Below are 17,343 nucleotides of genomic sequence, written 5' to 3' on the forward strand. Positions count from 1 at the left end.
TGCTCCAAAATGGTTCCAATCATATGTGATTTACGTAATATAGGCTTCTTTACCTGAAATATATACAATTCACTATTAAAGCCCATAATTCATCAATTAATCACAATATATCATTGGAATATCATCAAGCAGAAGCATAAACAATAGCTAAATCACCTAGATTTCGCTTATTATCAGTTGCGTACAATAGACCCTTGTGGTCCAGTCTTTCTCCGGACCCTGCACACTGGGCTGCCCCTCTTCTTTTCTTTTGTATGTAATGACGGCTTCCTTATTTTCATGCTCATTAGATCTTCAATCTTCTTAATCTTTCTTAGGTATCTATGGATGAATTGGATGATGAAGCTGATGACATTTCTACAAGCTTTTCAGATGTGACATTGAATCATGTTCGGACAGTTAAAGTTAAAGGAATAACAGGCACAAAGCTTGATATGCAGCTTATCAAGCTTCTATTGGCAAAATCTCCAATGCTTGTGAGAATGCTAATTGAGCCAGACTTATATTGGGTAAACAAAGAAAAAGGAGCTGACATACTTGCAGAGTTATCAACATTTCAGCGGGCATCGCGTAAAGCTGAATTGTATGTCAGCTAGAAAGAAAATGGAGTTGATTTAGGAGAATGCAGTAGTATATGGATGTCTTTTTCCCGGTAGAGAGTAGTATTTTTGTGACTTGGATATGAACCTAAACTTTGGCTGTTTACTTTCTGTGTTGGTTTGGTTCTCTACTTTGCCTCTGTCTCGCCAGTTAGGGGCAAGGTTTGTGTACACACTAGCTTTCCCAGACCCCACTAGTGAAATTATACTGATTTTGAATATGTTGTTTTTGTTGTTGGTGGTGGTTTGGTTCTCTACTTCGATAGGAAAAATTCCTTTAGCGGGTTCTCCTAACAAAGTCTATTCCTGTAATGGAGAGGTTCAACAATTGCAAAAGCGATTAGTGTTACTACTACATCGATATTTGTTACTGTCTTATTCAATTTTAACTTCCATAACATTTCAACCAAACTTCATGATTTGATTAAATCTACACGTTCATAAAATTTTACGTAGACTACTTCTTGCTTTAGATGATTGCACGCAAAAATCTTTGATACCTCAGTGAATATTTTGGTCTAATACTTCATCTTCACTGATGAGTAAGCTTTTCATGGCTAAGAACTTGAAAGCTTGCGCCATATCTTATCCCACTGCTTATCCTTCAATCGATTAGGGGTTGTTTCGTTGGGAAACATGTTGTTTCAGGATTAATTCTCCTATAATTATTTTTGGAACTCCAGAAAAACTCGCAGCGACTAGGCAAATCTTGTGCGACAGGCTCGACCCAGAAGGCATTAAGGGAGGATCGATCCCAGGTCATCTACATGGATGACCGCCCTTCAAACCAACTGGCCATCCGCGAAGGGATTCGCCTGTAATTATTATTCCACCCTTTCATAAAGATAAAAATAATACTACAATTCTAGGATAACTAATCTCGTTATACTACAATTTTATTCTATTCAAACATAGAATGAACTCACCTCAAATTTAATCTCAAAATTAATTATTCTTATCCCTTGTACACGAGCCCTTAATCTCTTAGTTTGTCTATAATTGTTTTTATTTTTCTTGCTTACGTTAAGGAAATTTTCCTTTTTTATTTTATAACAAAACTGTATTTTAACTAACAAACCGTTTTTTAGCCTGTGAGTACGGTGGACTTGACCGCGTAGGATTCTTTCCTTTCGCGTCTCTCGCTTTTGCAAATGTAAAACACACACACACACACAATAAGTGAACACTAAATCGATCACACAATTCACATTTCCTTTTTTTCTCCTCCAGTGTAGTTAAAAATGGCGGCGTTCTTTAGGAAGCTAGCAAAGGCGGCGGCGGCTGCACCCATCGCTGCATTCAGTAGAGAAGGCCATTATTCCAAGTCTAATTTTGCTAACCCTAGCTTCCCCTTTGGAGCTATTGCTGCCGTTGCTGGTTGTGTTTCCTACTATTACTGCTCTTCTTCTCCTCATTTGGTACTTTTCCCCATCTCTCTATTTCAATATATGGTTTCATTTCCATTTTTTTACAATGTCAATGTATGTTCTGTTTTTATGTCAGATCTTGTCCTATTTTAGCTTGCTTTTATCTTCATCATTTTTATACTTCCCCTCAGGTGTATATGATTAGTGGTGGTAAGAATGCAGTGCGTGATGTGTAGGTTAGGCAGGCGCCTATGTAGCATAGGAGTGTCGGGTTCATCTCAACCCAGTACTATCGATGCAGATCATAAATTTATGATAAAATATAACTAGGATCTTAACAATATAATGTGTTCAATACTAAGAACCTCAAAGTTTAAACCTATAGAATTTAAATCATGGTTCTGCCTCTGAAGTTAGGCGCGTATCACGAGTTTGACCCCACAGATATAAGTTTCGTATTTAAGTGGAGAAGTGTACTGAGTTTCGAATTGTGCACCAGGTGATTGAGATTTCTAGTTATCAAATAAATAAAAGATATTTACCTATGATAAGTACAAGTAGAAGAGAATAATCTTCTTTTGTCATAGTGGAAAGCCGTGACTAGTTAAGGATTATTTTATAAGATATGTAAATGTTTATATTGGAATGCTAATGTCATTGCACAGTACTGATCAGAATCTATTATAATTTGTTATGTTTAGGATGGAAGTAACAGGAAGCTACTATAATCGTTTGTCTCCTCTCCTTTGCTTTGAAATCTTTCCGTCCAAATATAATTGCTAATGGTGGAACAAATTAAAGAAAAAAAAAAGCGACTTGAAGTTGCTTGCATGCCACATAGATGTCATTACTTGGACTCTAGAGGAACAATCTGACAGGTCTCCGCTTCGGGATTTAACCATTTACTGGCCTAACAGCTTAGAATGTTAAACGTGTAAGGTACTACATATTATTTAAGGAATATGACCATGCATTTAGAATATGTTAAGTTTTGTAAAGTTTGCGTAAAGAGATGCTTGGTGAGGATAAAATTTTCTTCTTCCTTATCATCCTATAATTGCTGAAGTACGTCTATGTAATATGTTTTGTACCTGTATATGTTTATGTATGCATTTGTACATCTATATGTATTATAATTTATTTGCATGTGTATAGTGTAGGCAAATGCCAACACATTTGATTTGGGGCAAACAATGTTCTACTGTAATTTTTTGTTTATTTAGCCCTTTTGCTTCTTGTAACTTTGCATCTTCTTGATGCCTTCTTAATGAGACATATTACTTCATAAAAAAAAAAAAAAATGCCAGCACATTACTTTCATTTTCTTTATCTAATATTTGACTATTGCGGACCAACAGAAAAACCTATCCTTTTTCTTGCTATATTTTTAAGTAACGACTATAGCGGAAACAATGGTCGTATGAATGGTGAATTTTTGTTAAAAATAATATAATCGCTATTGAGTCCTCACCAGGAAAGAGGTAATTTGGTATGATGTTATGTTTACTAATTCTGAATTACTCAATCAGTGCCCCTGAAATAAACTTTTTGCTCGTCTTTCCTTCACCTTACAACAACAACAACCCAGTATTCCTTCACCTTAATTGGTTTGAAATGAAAGTTAAATTATTAGATTCTTCTTGTTTTACAACCTAGATTATTCGTTTTCCTTTTCTTTTCAGGAGTTGATGTTGACTAGCTAACAGAAAACAAATTTTCTCTCTTCATGATTTTTATTTCTGTGACTTTCAGAGTGCCTACATTAATTGATTAATTCGAGAAATTTTTTCATATTAAGGTTAGCTGTTTTACTGTATCTTCGATAGAAAGCTGAAATTTTTCCATATACAGGTGTACTTGGAGCAAATCAATGAAGATTCTGGTCAAAAAGTTGGTTAGTTCCTCTATTTACGCCTTCTGTAAGCTTATGCTTTAGTCAAGATATTCGTATTTGGTTGGAACACCAACTCAATCAAAACACTATTTCCTTTTCACCATTAGTGCTGATTTCATTTTAGTGTCTGTGATATAAGTCCACTGTGGATGCAGTTAAGTGGGAAGTTGAAAATGCGGGCATTCATATTCATAGACTTCGATGTAATGAATTATAAGTTCTATCATTTAAATTACTTAAGGAAGAAGGGGAACCAGAGATAAAATATAAGGAACTTTTTGGGTGTAACATGTTAAAGGAATGACTTCAGATAACTTGTAGTTTATACTTTTGTCTAAAAATTTGCACGGTTTTCTGCTGATAAGATAATTTTTTTTGCTAGATCTGAGCTTTGTTGTTTCATTAATCTGTCTATATGTACCCTCTCTCTCTTACACTTCTGTTTAGGTTCATGTTTTTTGATGAGCTTCCAGTTTAACTGCTTCAGTAAAATCAGCTTATGGAAGATTTGTTTCTTTTGATAGTTGTTAAAGATCAAAAGATTGAATGGATTTTACTGTTGTCTTCGTTTTCAGCTCTAAATCCTGATAAATGGATTGAATTTAAGCTGCAAGATCGAGCTCCAGTTAGCCACAATAGTCATCTGTTCAGGTTATTTTTATCTTAATAAGATTGTTGCTTTAATGCTTTAATAGTGATGTTACTCATTCATTGATGACCTCCCTGTGATTTCATTTTGTAGGTTTCTTACCTTTGTATACAGGCGTTTTCTTTGCCCAAACATTAATAAAATTATTTTGTTATCAAAAAGAAAATGAAGTCTCTCCCTGTGAACTAAATCTGGCTTGTTTGGTCAAAAAACTCCTTAGACAAATTGAGTTCATAATACCACTGTTGCAACGGTGGTCTTACACCAATTAGAATATGAAAAACCAAGCTTTCTAGCCTATCTGTATCTAAAGAAGGTGGTTGAATGTGTGGACTTTAGCTTTTGGGAAGCACTATTTCCTTTTTATCCTGCATCATAACATCACCCGAATCTTGTTATTGCATACTGTTTTAGAAGATTCTAATAAAAGGTTGGGAAGGTAGGTTAAAGGAAAGAGTCAACTAATAAGTTTGCTTCTTCAACTATCTGTTCCTTCTCAATCTTTTTTCCTTTACTACTCTTTCTTTGGATTTATGGGAGGGGGATTATTTAGAAAATGCTAGCTGGCGGGGTGGAAAAAAAACCTTTGCTTTTGTTGCCATCGTTTGTTTCTGCTAGTACTAAGTAGATAATTGTGGACTTCTGTGCATCGTTTCCACTTAGGGCGGTCAAATTTGGCCCAAGCCCAAATGACCCGCCCAAGGTTGGGTTGGTTATTGACCCGCCCATTTATTGAAATTAGCCCATCTTGACCCAACCCATCTCAACCCATTTAAAGTTGGCTAATTTTAGCCCAAATTGATCCATGAGTAAGTTTGTCAAAATATCTTAGAAATAATTTTATTTTTTGTTTAATTTTAAATATGACCATAACAAAAGCAAAAAAGTCTTATTTAGTAATTATATAATTTATAAGAAAATAACACATATTAATTAAAGTTTAATAAGAGTTGAGCGGGTTGGGTTATGACCCGAATTTTAACCCATCTTGACCCAACCCATCTTAGCCCAAGTAGCTTTTGGGCGGGTCAATCAACTCATTTTGACCCGCCCAAAATTGACCCAACCCGCCCATTTGACACCCCTATTTCCACTCACTATGTTTGCTACTAAATATATCATGTTGGACTTTCATGTTATAACTGGGTAGACTTTACATTGTAAGGTAGATAGACTAGCCTCCCGAGCTTGGTTTGTATATTCGGTTTTATGACCGTTGAAATCCCCTTCAAGTTTTGTATTCAGATATATGAAGAGTAGTTAATGGCTGAGTTTGGTTATACTATTGATATGTTCTTTCTTTCCTCCAATATTGTAGGTTTTCATTCGATCCTTCTTCAAAGTTAGGTCTTGATATTGCATCTTGCATTCTTATGAGGTAAGTTCCATTACATTTTTATCTCATTTGCATAGTGTCTTTGTTTCATGAGAAAGTTCAGCTATGTTGCTCGGACTCTCTAAAAATGTGGCCGGATACGTGTCGGATCCTTCAAAAGTGGAGCATTTTTGAAGGATCCGACGCGGGTGCGGCTACAGTTTGGAGAGTCCCGCAACATAGAAGTTCAGAAGTTTTGTACTTGTGTTACAAGAATTATGGAGATTGGAGAATATGGTTTCTGGATCATTACTTCTGACATACTAATACATTGTTTCCTTCTTTTAGGGCACCGATGGGAGAAAATGCTGAAGGAAAACCAAAATATGTCATTCGACCGTAAGTTTCATTATTATAAATTTTCTTTCTTAGCGTTTCCTTTTTCATGTATAGCTCTACTATTTGATCCATTTGAATGCTTATTAGTTGCTCTTCAGCTGTATGAACTGAAAAATTAGTCATGCTCCTTTTACATTTTTATGCTGATAACAATATTAATTATGAAAATCACGTCTTTTTTCCCGATAAAAAGTGAGAAGGTTACATCCATGGTTGAGAGGAGTACAAATACTCCCTAGTCAAGGATGACACATGAAATGTTGAAAAATCTTATTTGGGTTCAGATAATATGCCTTTCTGCTTAATTTTTTTTGGTAATGTCTTGGAGTATTTTGCATGCACCTCGACTATTCACTAATACTCTACTACCTTTCACCAACACAAGTACCGGTAACTTTTCCCATCAAGGGTAAGACGAATGAAAAAAAATCACCTAGCTTTTTTTTGCCTCTGCTGGGATCTGAACCTTTGTCTTCCATGGTCTATTCCATTTTCATTGCCTACTAGACAACACCCTTGGGTGCTATGCCTTTCAAGTTAATTAAAACCATAAAGAAACATCTATGTGCTTTTCTTCTATTCCATCTATCCCTTTTTATGGACCTACTTTTCATATCAATGTGAAACGAATTCATCTCTTCTCTTGAATGACTAAAATCTTCAGCTAATCACTTACACTCTTTGTCACAATAAGGTTGTCATATTTTTTACATCCAAGTGTAACTTATACCAACACTCTTTTCCTGTATATAAATGGCCAAATTTCCAACTAGTCAAATTCCCTTTTAAAGCTTCTGCCCAGAGTAGGTGCCACAGTTTACAGTCTCTAAGCTTTATTTTCATAGACATGTACAGTTAACACACACTAAGTTTATTGTCCCTTCAAAATTGATATTGTGAGTTTAGGCTGGTGCTTATTATGAGATACCTCATTGGACGCTCTAAATTGAACAGCAAGTAATCTTCTTAAGTATGTTTTTGTTTTCAGTTATACTCCTATATCTGATCCAGATTCCAAGGGATACTTTGATTTGTTAATTAAGGTATATGCTTGTAGTATTCCTGCATTATCTATTATCGAACTTACTGTTGACCTAACTTGCAGAACATGTTGTTTAACCTGCTTTTCTTTACATTGTTTCTTGGAACTATAAAAAATGCAGGTTTATCCTGAAGGGAAAATGAGCCAGCATTTTGCAAGCTTAAAACCAGGCGATGTACTTGAAGTGAAAGGGTCAGTTACACAACTTAGTAAATTCTAGCAGAGATTCTTTCTTTCGTAATCTTATTATTCTTGTAGTTTACAAGTCAACAATTGCATTCTATATCTGCAGGCCCATTGAGAAATTGCGTTATAGTCCAAACATGAAGAAACATATAGGCATGGTAAGAGCTTGCATCTAAGTGTTCTCTGTGACACTACAATTTTAGAAAGAGTACAATATGACTAGGTTGAAACTCTAATTCATGGTCTTGATTAGGAAGTTATGTAGAAATAACTCACTTTCTGGGATGAGTTTTAAAGGTAGGCAGAGTACTCAGCAGAATTAGTTTATTATGCCTATTAACAAAAATAAAAACAGCAGCAGAGAAAGTACTATCCATACTGAAAGTTGAAATTGGTGGAAGGCATGTTCATATTCTGTTCAGCTTTGAATACATGGCGTCCTTTACGTGATATTCTTTATGCAATGATGTCACTGAAGCATGGAACTCATGCTTCATAAAAAAAAAAAAAGCATGGAACTCATGCTGATTACAGGAGGAGTCAGATGTGAAACTTGTGAAGAAGAAGAACTATTTGCTAAGTCTAGTTATATGCAGCTTGTTGATATCAAAACTTTACCTGTGAATGATAGTGTATCAAGGACTTGATAATTTTGAACTGTTAAATACTCTAGGATCTCTCTGGTAGATAAAGCTTGTATTGTGAATGTGAACATTAAGGGGTCGTTTGGTAGGAGGTATTTCCACCATGTTCATATTCTGTTCAGCTTTGAATACATGGCGTCCTTTACGTGATATTCTTTATGCAATGATGTCACTGAAGCATGGAACTCATGCTGATTACAGGAGGAGTCAGATGTGAAACTTGTGAAGAAGAACTATTTGCTAAGTCTAGTTATATGCAGCTTGTTGATATCAAAACTTTACCTGTGAATGATAGTGTATCAAGGACTTGATAATTTTGAACTGTTAAATACTCTAGGATCTCTCTGGTAGATAAAGCTTGTATTGTGAATATGAACATTAAGGGGTCGTTTGGTAGGAGGTATTAGAAAAAATAATGCAAGCATTAGCTCTATGCATTACTAATACATTGTTTGGTACCTTTTTTCAACTTGTGTATAACTAATACAAGTATTAGTTATACACCATACTTGCCATTATCCTATGCATAAGTAATGCATAGAAAATTATGGCATTAGTAATACCAACGCTTTAATGCATGCATTAGCATAGTTAAAGACAAAATTGTCCTTAAAGTCCCTTAAAGCTAGAGAATATGGAGGGCATTTTTGTAAGCACCTATTTTTTTTAAAGTTTATGCAATGCATTATAATTTTAATACACCACACCAAACAATAGATAAGAAATAATATTTGCATAACTAATGCTTGCATTACTAATACATGCGTTACTAATACATGCATTACTAATACACCTTATTCCGCACTATTCTTATACACCTTATTCCGCACTATTCTTATACACCCTACCAAACGACCCCTTAAGGTTCTTTTTGATTGAAAATGTGGGTGTTATCTAGGTTTATCATGTTCCGGTGATGGTTTGAATCAAATCTCCTCTATCCATTGGGCACACTTTAATTTATAATTCTCACTGTTTTGATTGAAAATGTGGGTGTTATCTAGGTTTATCATGTTCCAGTGATTGTTTGAATCAAATCTCCTCTATCCATTGGGCACACTTTAATTTATAATTCTCACTGTTTTGTACAAGGGCTAAATATATCCCTCTACTTTCAAATATTGTTTACTTGTACCCTTCGTTATACTATTGGGCTATCCATACCCCTACCGTCATACTATTGGGTTATCTATACCCCTATTTTTGGATGGAGTGCCACGTGGCAGCACCAGATTAAAACGACCAATTTCTTTTATTTTTACCCGACCCGTTTTAAAAAAACCACAACCGACCCCTATTTTCAGTTTTTTTTTTTTTTTTTTAATATTTCAGTTTTTAAAAAACGAAAATATTATGTTAAAATACAAAAAATATTTTTTCCTGTTTTTACAAAAAAAACAATAGTTTTTACAAAACAAAATTCTTTTAAAAAACGAAAAAAATGAAAAAAAATATTTTTCAAAAACGAAAATATTTGTAAAAAATGTAAAAACTGAAAAAAAAAATTCAGTTTTAAAAAAATATTTTCGTTTTTTTAAAACTGAAAAATATTTGCAAAAAAGATTTTCGTTTTTGAAAAATATTTTTCTTTTTGAAAATTATTTGCAAAATATTTTGTTATAAAAAAAACAGAAAAAAATAATTGTTTAACAAAATATTTCGTTTTTTAAAAACTCAAAAAATTATTTTCAACAAAATATTTTCGTTTTTGAAAAATATTTTTATTTTTATTTTTTTCATTTCTTAAAAGAATTTTGTTTTGTAAAATCTGAAAAAACAAATTTGTAAAAACAGAAAAAAAATATTTTTTTTAATATAATCTTTTCGTTTTTTAAAAACTGAAATATTAAAAAAAAAAACTGAAAAAATGAAAATAGGGGTCGGGTTGTGGGTTTTTTAAAGACGGGTCGGGTAAAAATAAAAGAAATAGGTCGTTTTAATCTGGTGCTGCCACGTGACACTCCATCCAGAAATAGGGGTATTTTTGTTTCAAAGTATGACAATAGGGGTATAGATAACCCAATAGTATGACGTTAGGGATATGGATAGCCCAATAGTATAACGGAGGGTACAAGTAAACAATATTTGAAAGTAGAGGGGTATATTTAGCCCTTTTCCGATTCTCAATAGATGTTTCTATCAGATGCTGATTATGGTTGAATTATATTATGCTTCCATTCATGTGTGTCTGAAATATAATAGAATTCAAACTCATTCTTCCAATGCCAGATTGCAGGGGGCAGTGGCATCACTCCAATGCTCCAGGTGATAGAGGCCATTCTTAAAAACCCTGACGATCATACTCAGGTATGTTTATTGATCCAATCTTTTAGTGCGTCATCCACAAGTCACTATGCAAGGGGTGTTTATCACTTTGCACTTACCAAGTAAATCGACCGGGTTTTCCATTTTAAATATTTTGAGTTTCTGGTTCTAAGGTAAAAGCACTGAAATCTTCACAAAAGTTTCCTATTTACTTATTCTAAAAACAGTTTGTCCAAAAATTATTGTAAGATAATTTTGATTGGAGAGGGCGCGACAATTAATTTCTACAAATCTAAGGCCAAAAAAAGTTTGTATTATGAAGCAATCGATTAGAGACCAAAGAGGCCCAAACTGAAACCAAACTGATCCTATATAGGTTCAGTAATCGGTTTACCTGTCTATTGAGTGAACTTACTAAATTGAACTCAACAATCCAAAACCAACTGAACGGACGAATTCAATACCCATGTAGTATGCGAAGTAGTAAAGATGTACTTTGCTGGCAGCATTTGCCCCTGTTGTTTTCTAAGTTGGTCTTTTATCAATAAATATACAAGAACACTCATGGGCCTTTTTTTCTTTTAGATCTCGTTGATATATGCTAATGTGTCACCTGATGACATACTGCTAAAGAAGAAGCTTGATGTACTTGCAGCAACTCACCCTAATCTCAAGGTACTGCCAGAGTTAATATGAATTGTTGTTCTTCTGCCCTCTCCTTTTCCTCATTAAACCAACATGTTCTCTATATGGCAATATCCAGGTATTTTACACTGTAGATAGTCCAACCAATGATTGGAGAGGCGGCATCGGTTACGTATCAAAGGACATGATTGTGAAAGGACTACCTCCGCCCAGTGATGATACACTTATCCTTGTAAGTTTTCTGAAAGAGGTTTAATTGTCAGTGCTTCAAAGGCCAACAATTCAATCTTTTGTATGACATGAAAGTGGATTTTCATGCTTGGATGTTTGTCTCTGCTTTCTGGTCAAGGACTATATAGTAATTGAGAACACAATACCTGAGAATTAGCAAGAAGGAAGATAGGGTCCTAATTGTATGTTTCCTTTCTATTGGCTTCACTCTGACTGGTAGCTGGTGCAAACCAATAGTTGTTCCATGAAAAGGTGTAAGTTCATGAACCAATAGTGCTATGCGAAAGTATGTGAAAGATGGTGCAGATGGGACATGTAATCAGTATAGTAAAATTTGCAACTTTTCTTAAAGCAGAAAAGGGGTGAAACCCTTTACCTGGGGTTTCCATTTATTAAAGATTTGCAAAATGGAATGTACACATTAGAGATGTTATAGGTTTGCATGGAAAAGTGGCGATTTCACTTATATGGAAGAAGTTTCCTATAGAGAACTTGTTCTTTCACTTTTCCTTTTCCATTCAATTTATGTTTACTACGCGTTAGAGGGGCCTTCACGCAGAGGTGCTACAAAGGCAGCTCTCCCGTATGCGGTAACTTTAAGGATGTAGCTGTTAGTTGGTTTCATGTAGAGTATTTTGCTCTTCATGATAATTGAGGGGTGGGGGTGCGGACTGCTATAGAAAAGTTGTTACTCGGTGTAGAGTGACTGGGTTAGGGTAAGTGATCTGTGCCATACTCTTCAAGATTTCATGAGGTGCAAGAACAATCACTGATATTCTGAATTTATTCTGTAATGACATTAGATTTATGTGGAATCATCCGGAACTTTCTGTTTGTGTCCAGGTATGTGGCCCTCCTGGGATGATGAAACATTTATCTGGCGAAAAGCCAAAACCTCGTGAGCAAGGCGAGGTACTTATTCCATCTACCAAAAGAATTTAATTACCTGTTTCTTATTATTGCTTTGCCTCTAATGATGTTTATGTTTGCTTTGTGACAGCTAACTGGACTACTCAAGGATGTTGGCTTTACAGAAAACATGGTTTACAAATTTTAGTTAGTTTGTTGACTTTACTTTCCCTTATTTTTTATTGAATAAAAGAATTTTGAAGAAACACAATATCTTAGACAACATAATCCGAGGGTTTGGACGAGCATTCAGGATGTTTACTGAAGGCCATGTTAGAGGCCATGGAGATTTTATCCGTTGCTATGAATTTTATAGTTAGTTCACTAGCTAGCACATATGCAACTTTAAAAAAACTACTCAATATGGTATAATATATTCAGCATTTGGATTTACATACTGGATTAGAACTTGCAAAGTAATCAAGAATTTTGTTCTTTTGCCCTTTTTGACTCAAAAGGTGTTTTTTTCTTCTCAATATATACACACTTGATCCTATTGTGTTTCTCTTTTGGCAAAAATTAAAATCTCTTTTTGTGGATTGGTACTTGAAAAGAAATATATTCTGCTCACTAGAATTCTCCTTTGTACATGCTAGAGCCTAGATCTTGATTTTATAGTATATACATTTATTATATTAATGATACATTACAGTATTATAATAATATAGTGGCTTGCTATTATTAAAAGACCAACTGAGATTACTAAAGTATGATTGGATACTATCTCAATTTATATCTACTATTTTTTAAACAACCATTAATTACAAATTTGGGTTAACCGTTAAACAAGATAAAAAACCTAACCTCGGATCAAATATGATCCTAATTCCAAATAAAAGCTGATTGCCGAGCTAAGATTAAACAGATATGATAGTAGTGCTTTGAGCGTATGTTTGGCTCGACGAGTCACCATATTCCTCCCCTTCACCTAGGGTGTTTGTCGGTCGGTATGGTACGATATTTGATTTCTTAAAATGCAATACTAATATCGTACCTAATTAAATTCGGTATGGTTCGATTTCGATTTACGGTTTGAATACTAACTAGTACATAGAGTCATAAAATATAATATTCTGAATTAAAATACTAAAAAGTACAAAACTAAAAACATTTGTCGACAAAAGTTTCGTCCAAAACTAGCAAATATCAATTTAGAGAGAGAAAATTGTACATAAAACATAAATTTGATCATCATTAGAAATGTCTTGTTACTTACTTAGAGTTAATTGATCAACTTAGAGAAAAAAGAAAAGTAAAATTTTAGATTTTTATATTTATGTTATAACTAATAATATGTGTATTGTGTAGTATAATATATATGCCGGTACGATATCGGTATTTCGGTATTTCATTTTAAAATACCAAATACCATATCTAATATCAATATTTTTTAAAACTTAAACCAAACACCATATGAAATACCAAAATATCGAATACCAAATACCAAAATTTTCAATTTCAATATGGTAATTCGGTATTTACCAAATTATACACAGCCCTACCTTCACCTAACATTGTCTTAACCAAAGACTAGTCAAATTCTAGTGTATCATAACCCATGAACCACACATATTGTCTGAGGGCGTATCTACAATGTAATATGTTTGTTTAAGTTCAGGTAGGGGTGTACATGGATCGGTTTGGTTTTATTTTTATTAAAACCAAACCAAACCAACTATATCAGTTTGGATTGGTTCGATTTTGTCGGGTTTTCGGGTTTTCGATTTTTTTTTCATTACATGAATATTATTTCAATTTTATTTTGTCAAAATTATAGATAAAGCTTTGACCTCAATGGTCCAACCCATCGAATGACGTCAGTACAATCCGAGGTAAGAAGGGATCGATGCATCGCCGGGTGAAGGGAACAACCTCCACGCTTTAACAGAGAAAGGCATCAACCCTATATTAGAGCTCCCAATCCACCTCCTCCGAGGCATCCAAATGCCGTGTCACGACACGTCGCACCGCTCCGAAATGAAAGAGGTATGCCCCCATTATTATCTGCTCATAACTTTTGTGTTTCCTCTTCAGAAAGAGTGTACGCACTAGAGAAGATGGGTACGAAGGTGCAATGGCCACAGAAAATGAAATCAGACCCAAGTGCAAGGAGGTCGAACGTCCTATGCGAATTCCATCAGGAAATGGGACACAAAATCGAAGATTGCATAGGTCTACGATAGGAGGTGGTCATAATGTTGAACCAGGGATACCTGAAAAAACTGCTTAGCGACAAAGGAAGGGAAAATTTCTCCAGAGGGCGCGACCCGTCCCAAGGACTACCAAAGCCACCTTCTCTGGCACGCACCATACGGATGATTATCGGCGGCGACGACGACTCGACGATCAATCATGTAAAGTTCACCACCACACACAAGCTGAAGCATACGATCGCTCACGAACGGTATGACAATTTCGAAGATAGTATCACCTTCGATAAGTCTGATACCGACGATTGTCTTTCCCTCATTACGATGCTTTAGTTATTACTTTGCGCATTGTTGATACTGACGTAAAAAGAATTATGGTAGACGACGAAAGTGGAGCGTGTATTATCCATCCGAGAGTTCTCACGCAGATGAGGCTCGAAGATAAAATAATGTTGCGTTGCATAACACTAACGGGTTTTAACAATGTAGTGGAGCGAACCTCGGAGAAATATCACTGCCAGTCTTGGCAGTAGGAGTCACGGTGGAAACCACATTCCACGTCATGAACCAAGAAATGGCTTACAACGCCATCATAGGGCGCCCATGGATACATACCATGCGAGCTGTTCCCTCGAGCTTCTACCAGGTAGTCAAATTTCCCACCCCATGGGGAATATTCAACATTCGAGGCGAGCTTCGGACCGCCCAAGAATGCTACCAGATTGCTCAGGACTGCGCGCACACCAAACAGTTGAAAGGAGCGAGCCGGAAGCATAGAAATCAGCCATGTCAGGAACTAAAATCAGCCCGCCGTTAGACGTCATTAGGGACCCAGACGTTGTAGAAGCCTACAAAGCGACGGTCAAAAACCTCGACCCGGTCCAGCTGGATAGTACTGACAACACCAAAAAGGTTTATATTGGGCACAACCTCTCCAACCTAAGTAAGTACCACGAATTTTTAACTAACCATGCAGATCTATTTGCCTTTTCTCACTCAGATATGTCGGGGATCCCAAAAGACATCGCCACTCACAAGCTGAATGTCGACCCACTCTACCTCTCGGTACGGCAAATGAGGAGGAAATTCAACGCCGCAATCAACGAGGCAGTCAGTGAAGAAGTAGACAAGCTGTTGACCAACGGTTCCATCAGAGAATCAAAATACCCCATTGGATCGCCAACGTGGTCGGTTAAAAAGAAAAACGGAAAATGGAGAATGTGCGTGGACTTTACCAATCTGAACAAAGCGTGCCCCAAAGATTCCTTCCCATTGCCCCACATCGACCAACTGATCGACGTAACGGCAGGGCACGAACTGCTGAGTTTCTTGGACGCCTACTCCGGCTACAACCAAATCCTAATGGCCGAAGAGGACCAAGAAAAGACGACTTTCATCACTCACCAAGGGACTTATTGCTATAAAGTGATGCCCTTCGGACTCAAAAATGCGGGAGCAACATACCAAAGATTGGTCACTAAGATGTTCAAGGAACAACTCGGCAAAACAATGGAGGTTTATATCGACGACAAGTTAGTGAAATCAGCAAAAGAGGAGGACCATATCAGTCACTTGAAAGAAACCTTCGAGATACTGAGGCAGTACAAGATGAAATTGAACCCGAAAAAATGCGCCTTCGTCGTAGCCTCGAGAAAATTTCTAGGGTTTCTTGTGTCAAAATGTGGGATCGAAGTCAACCCAGACCAGATCAAGGCTATAGACACAATACCTAAGGTTCTGAACAATAAGAAGCAGGTACAAAAACTGACAGGGCGAATAGCCGCCCTATCAAGGTTCATCTCACGATCCTTGAACAGATGCCACAAGTTCTTCAATGTACTGAGGAAAGATCATGGGCTACAGTGGAACGATGAGTGCATCGATGCTCTAAGGAAATTAAAGGCATACCTATCTTCACCGCCACTACTCGTCAAAGCAGACCCAGACGAGTGTCTACTAGTGTACCTGGCCGTATCCGAAGTTGCTGTCAGCGCTTTCTTGGTCCGTGAAAATAAAGGTACTCAATCCCTTATTTATTATATCAACAAAAATTTAATAGATGCTGAGACGAGGTACCCACACCTTGAAAAACTAGCTCTCGCGCTGGTCGTAGCTTCACAAAAGCTTAGACCTTATTTTCAATGCCATCCTATAAAAGTGATAACCACCTTCCCCCTAAGGAGTATCCTACATAAACCTAAACTCTCGGGTAGGCTCGCCAAGTGGGCCATAGAGCTCAACGAACATGACATAACATATCATCCCAGAACCGCCATCAAGTCGCAAGTACTTGCCGATTTTGTCGCTGACTTCAGCATGGAGATACTACCCAAGGCTGAGCAAGAGGCCCTCCGTGCCTCCGCCATTACTGACCTTTGGACCCTCTATACTGACGGCACATCGAATACCTCGGGATCGAGACTAGGACTCGTCCTCAAGGTCCCCACGGGCGAAGTAATTTGCTAGTCCATACGATGTCCCGAGATGGCTAACAACAGGGCCGAGTATGAGGCTGTGATTGCAGGTATGAAATTAGCACTCATGGGGCCCGTCGACTCATCCTCCATTGCGACTCTCAACTCGTCGTAAATCAAGTCACCGGGACTTACCAAATCATAGAACAGAGGCTACAGAAATACCAATCAGAAATCCACAAGCTAATATGAATGCTGCTTCGAGCAAATCTCCAGTGTGAAAAACATCGAAGCAGATGGCCTAGCCAAGCTAGTCGCGGCCACCATGAACATCAACAAAGAAAACATGGTCACCCTCCTCCACTCGGCCGTCGACCACGTCGAGGTACTTTCTTCAAACCTAACTTGGGACTGGCGCAACCTCCTTGTATCCTATTTGCAGGATGGAACACTCTCACACGACAAAAAAAAGGCAAAGAAACTACGGGTGCAGGCCGCCCGATATAGCCTGATAAATCGTGACCTCTACAAAAGAACGTTTGGGGATCCCCTCGCTAAGTGCCTCGGACCACACCAAACAAGACAAGTACTAGAAGAGGTTCATGAATGTCATTGCGGCGCCCACACGGGAAAT

General features: G+C 36.7%; 1 protein-coding gene across 1 annotated transcript; it reads left to right on the forward strand.

Moving 5' to 3' along the window:
• Window positions 1–1,678: 1,678 nt before the first annotated feature.
• Window positions 1,679–12,538, forward strand: LOC104217609 (NADH-cytochrome b5 reductase-like protein). The gene is made up of 13 exons (XM_009767904.2): window positions 1,679–2,017; window positions 3,818–3,860; window positions 4,436–4,511; window positions 5,828–5,887; window positions 6,173–6,223; window positions 7,212–7,266; window positions 7,387–7,457; window positions 7,558–7,609; window positions 10,325–10,402; window positions 10,946–11,035; window positions 11,124–11,237; window positions 12,080–12,148; window positions 12,237–12,538. The coding sequence occupies exons 1-13, from the start codon at window positions 1,841–1,843 to the stop codon at window positions 12,291–12,293; spliced, it is 993 nt and encodes a 330-aa protein (XP_009766206.1). The 5' UTR covers window positions 1,679–1,840; the 3' UTR covers window positions 12,294–12,538.
• Window positions 12,539–17,343: the final 4,805 nt, after the last annotated feature.

Source organism: Nicotiana sylvestris, chromosome 5 (assembly GCF_000393655.2).
Source record: "Nicotiana sylvestris chromosome 5, ASM39365v2, whole genome shotgun sequence".
Taxonomy (NCBI): Eukaryota; Viridiplantae; Streptophyta; class Magnoliopsida; order Solanales; family Solanaceae; genus Nicotiana; species Nicotiana sylvestris.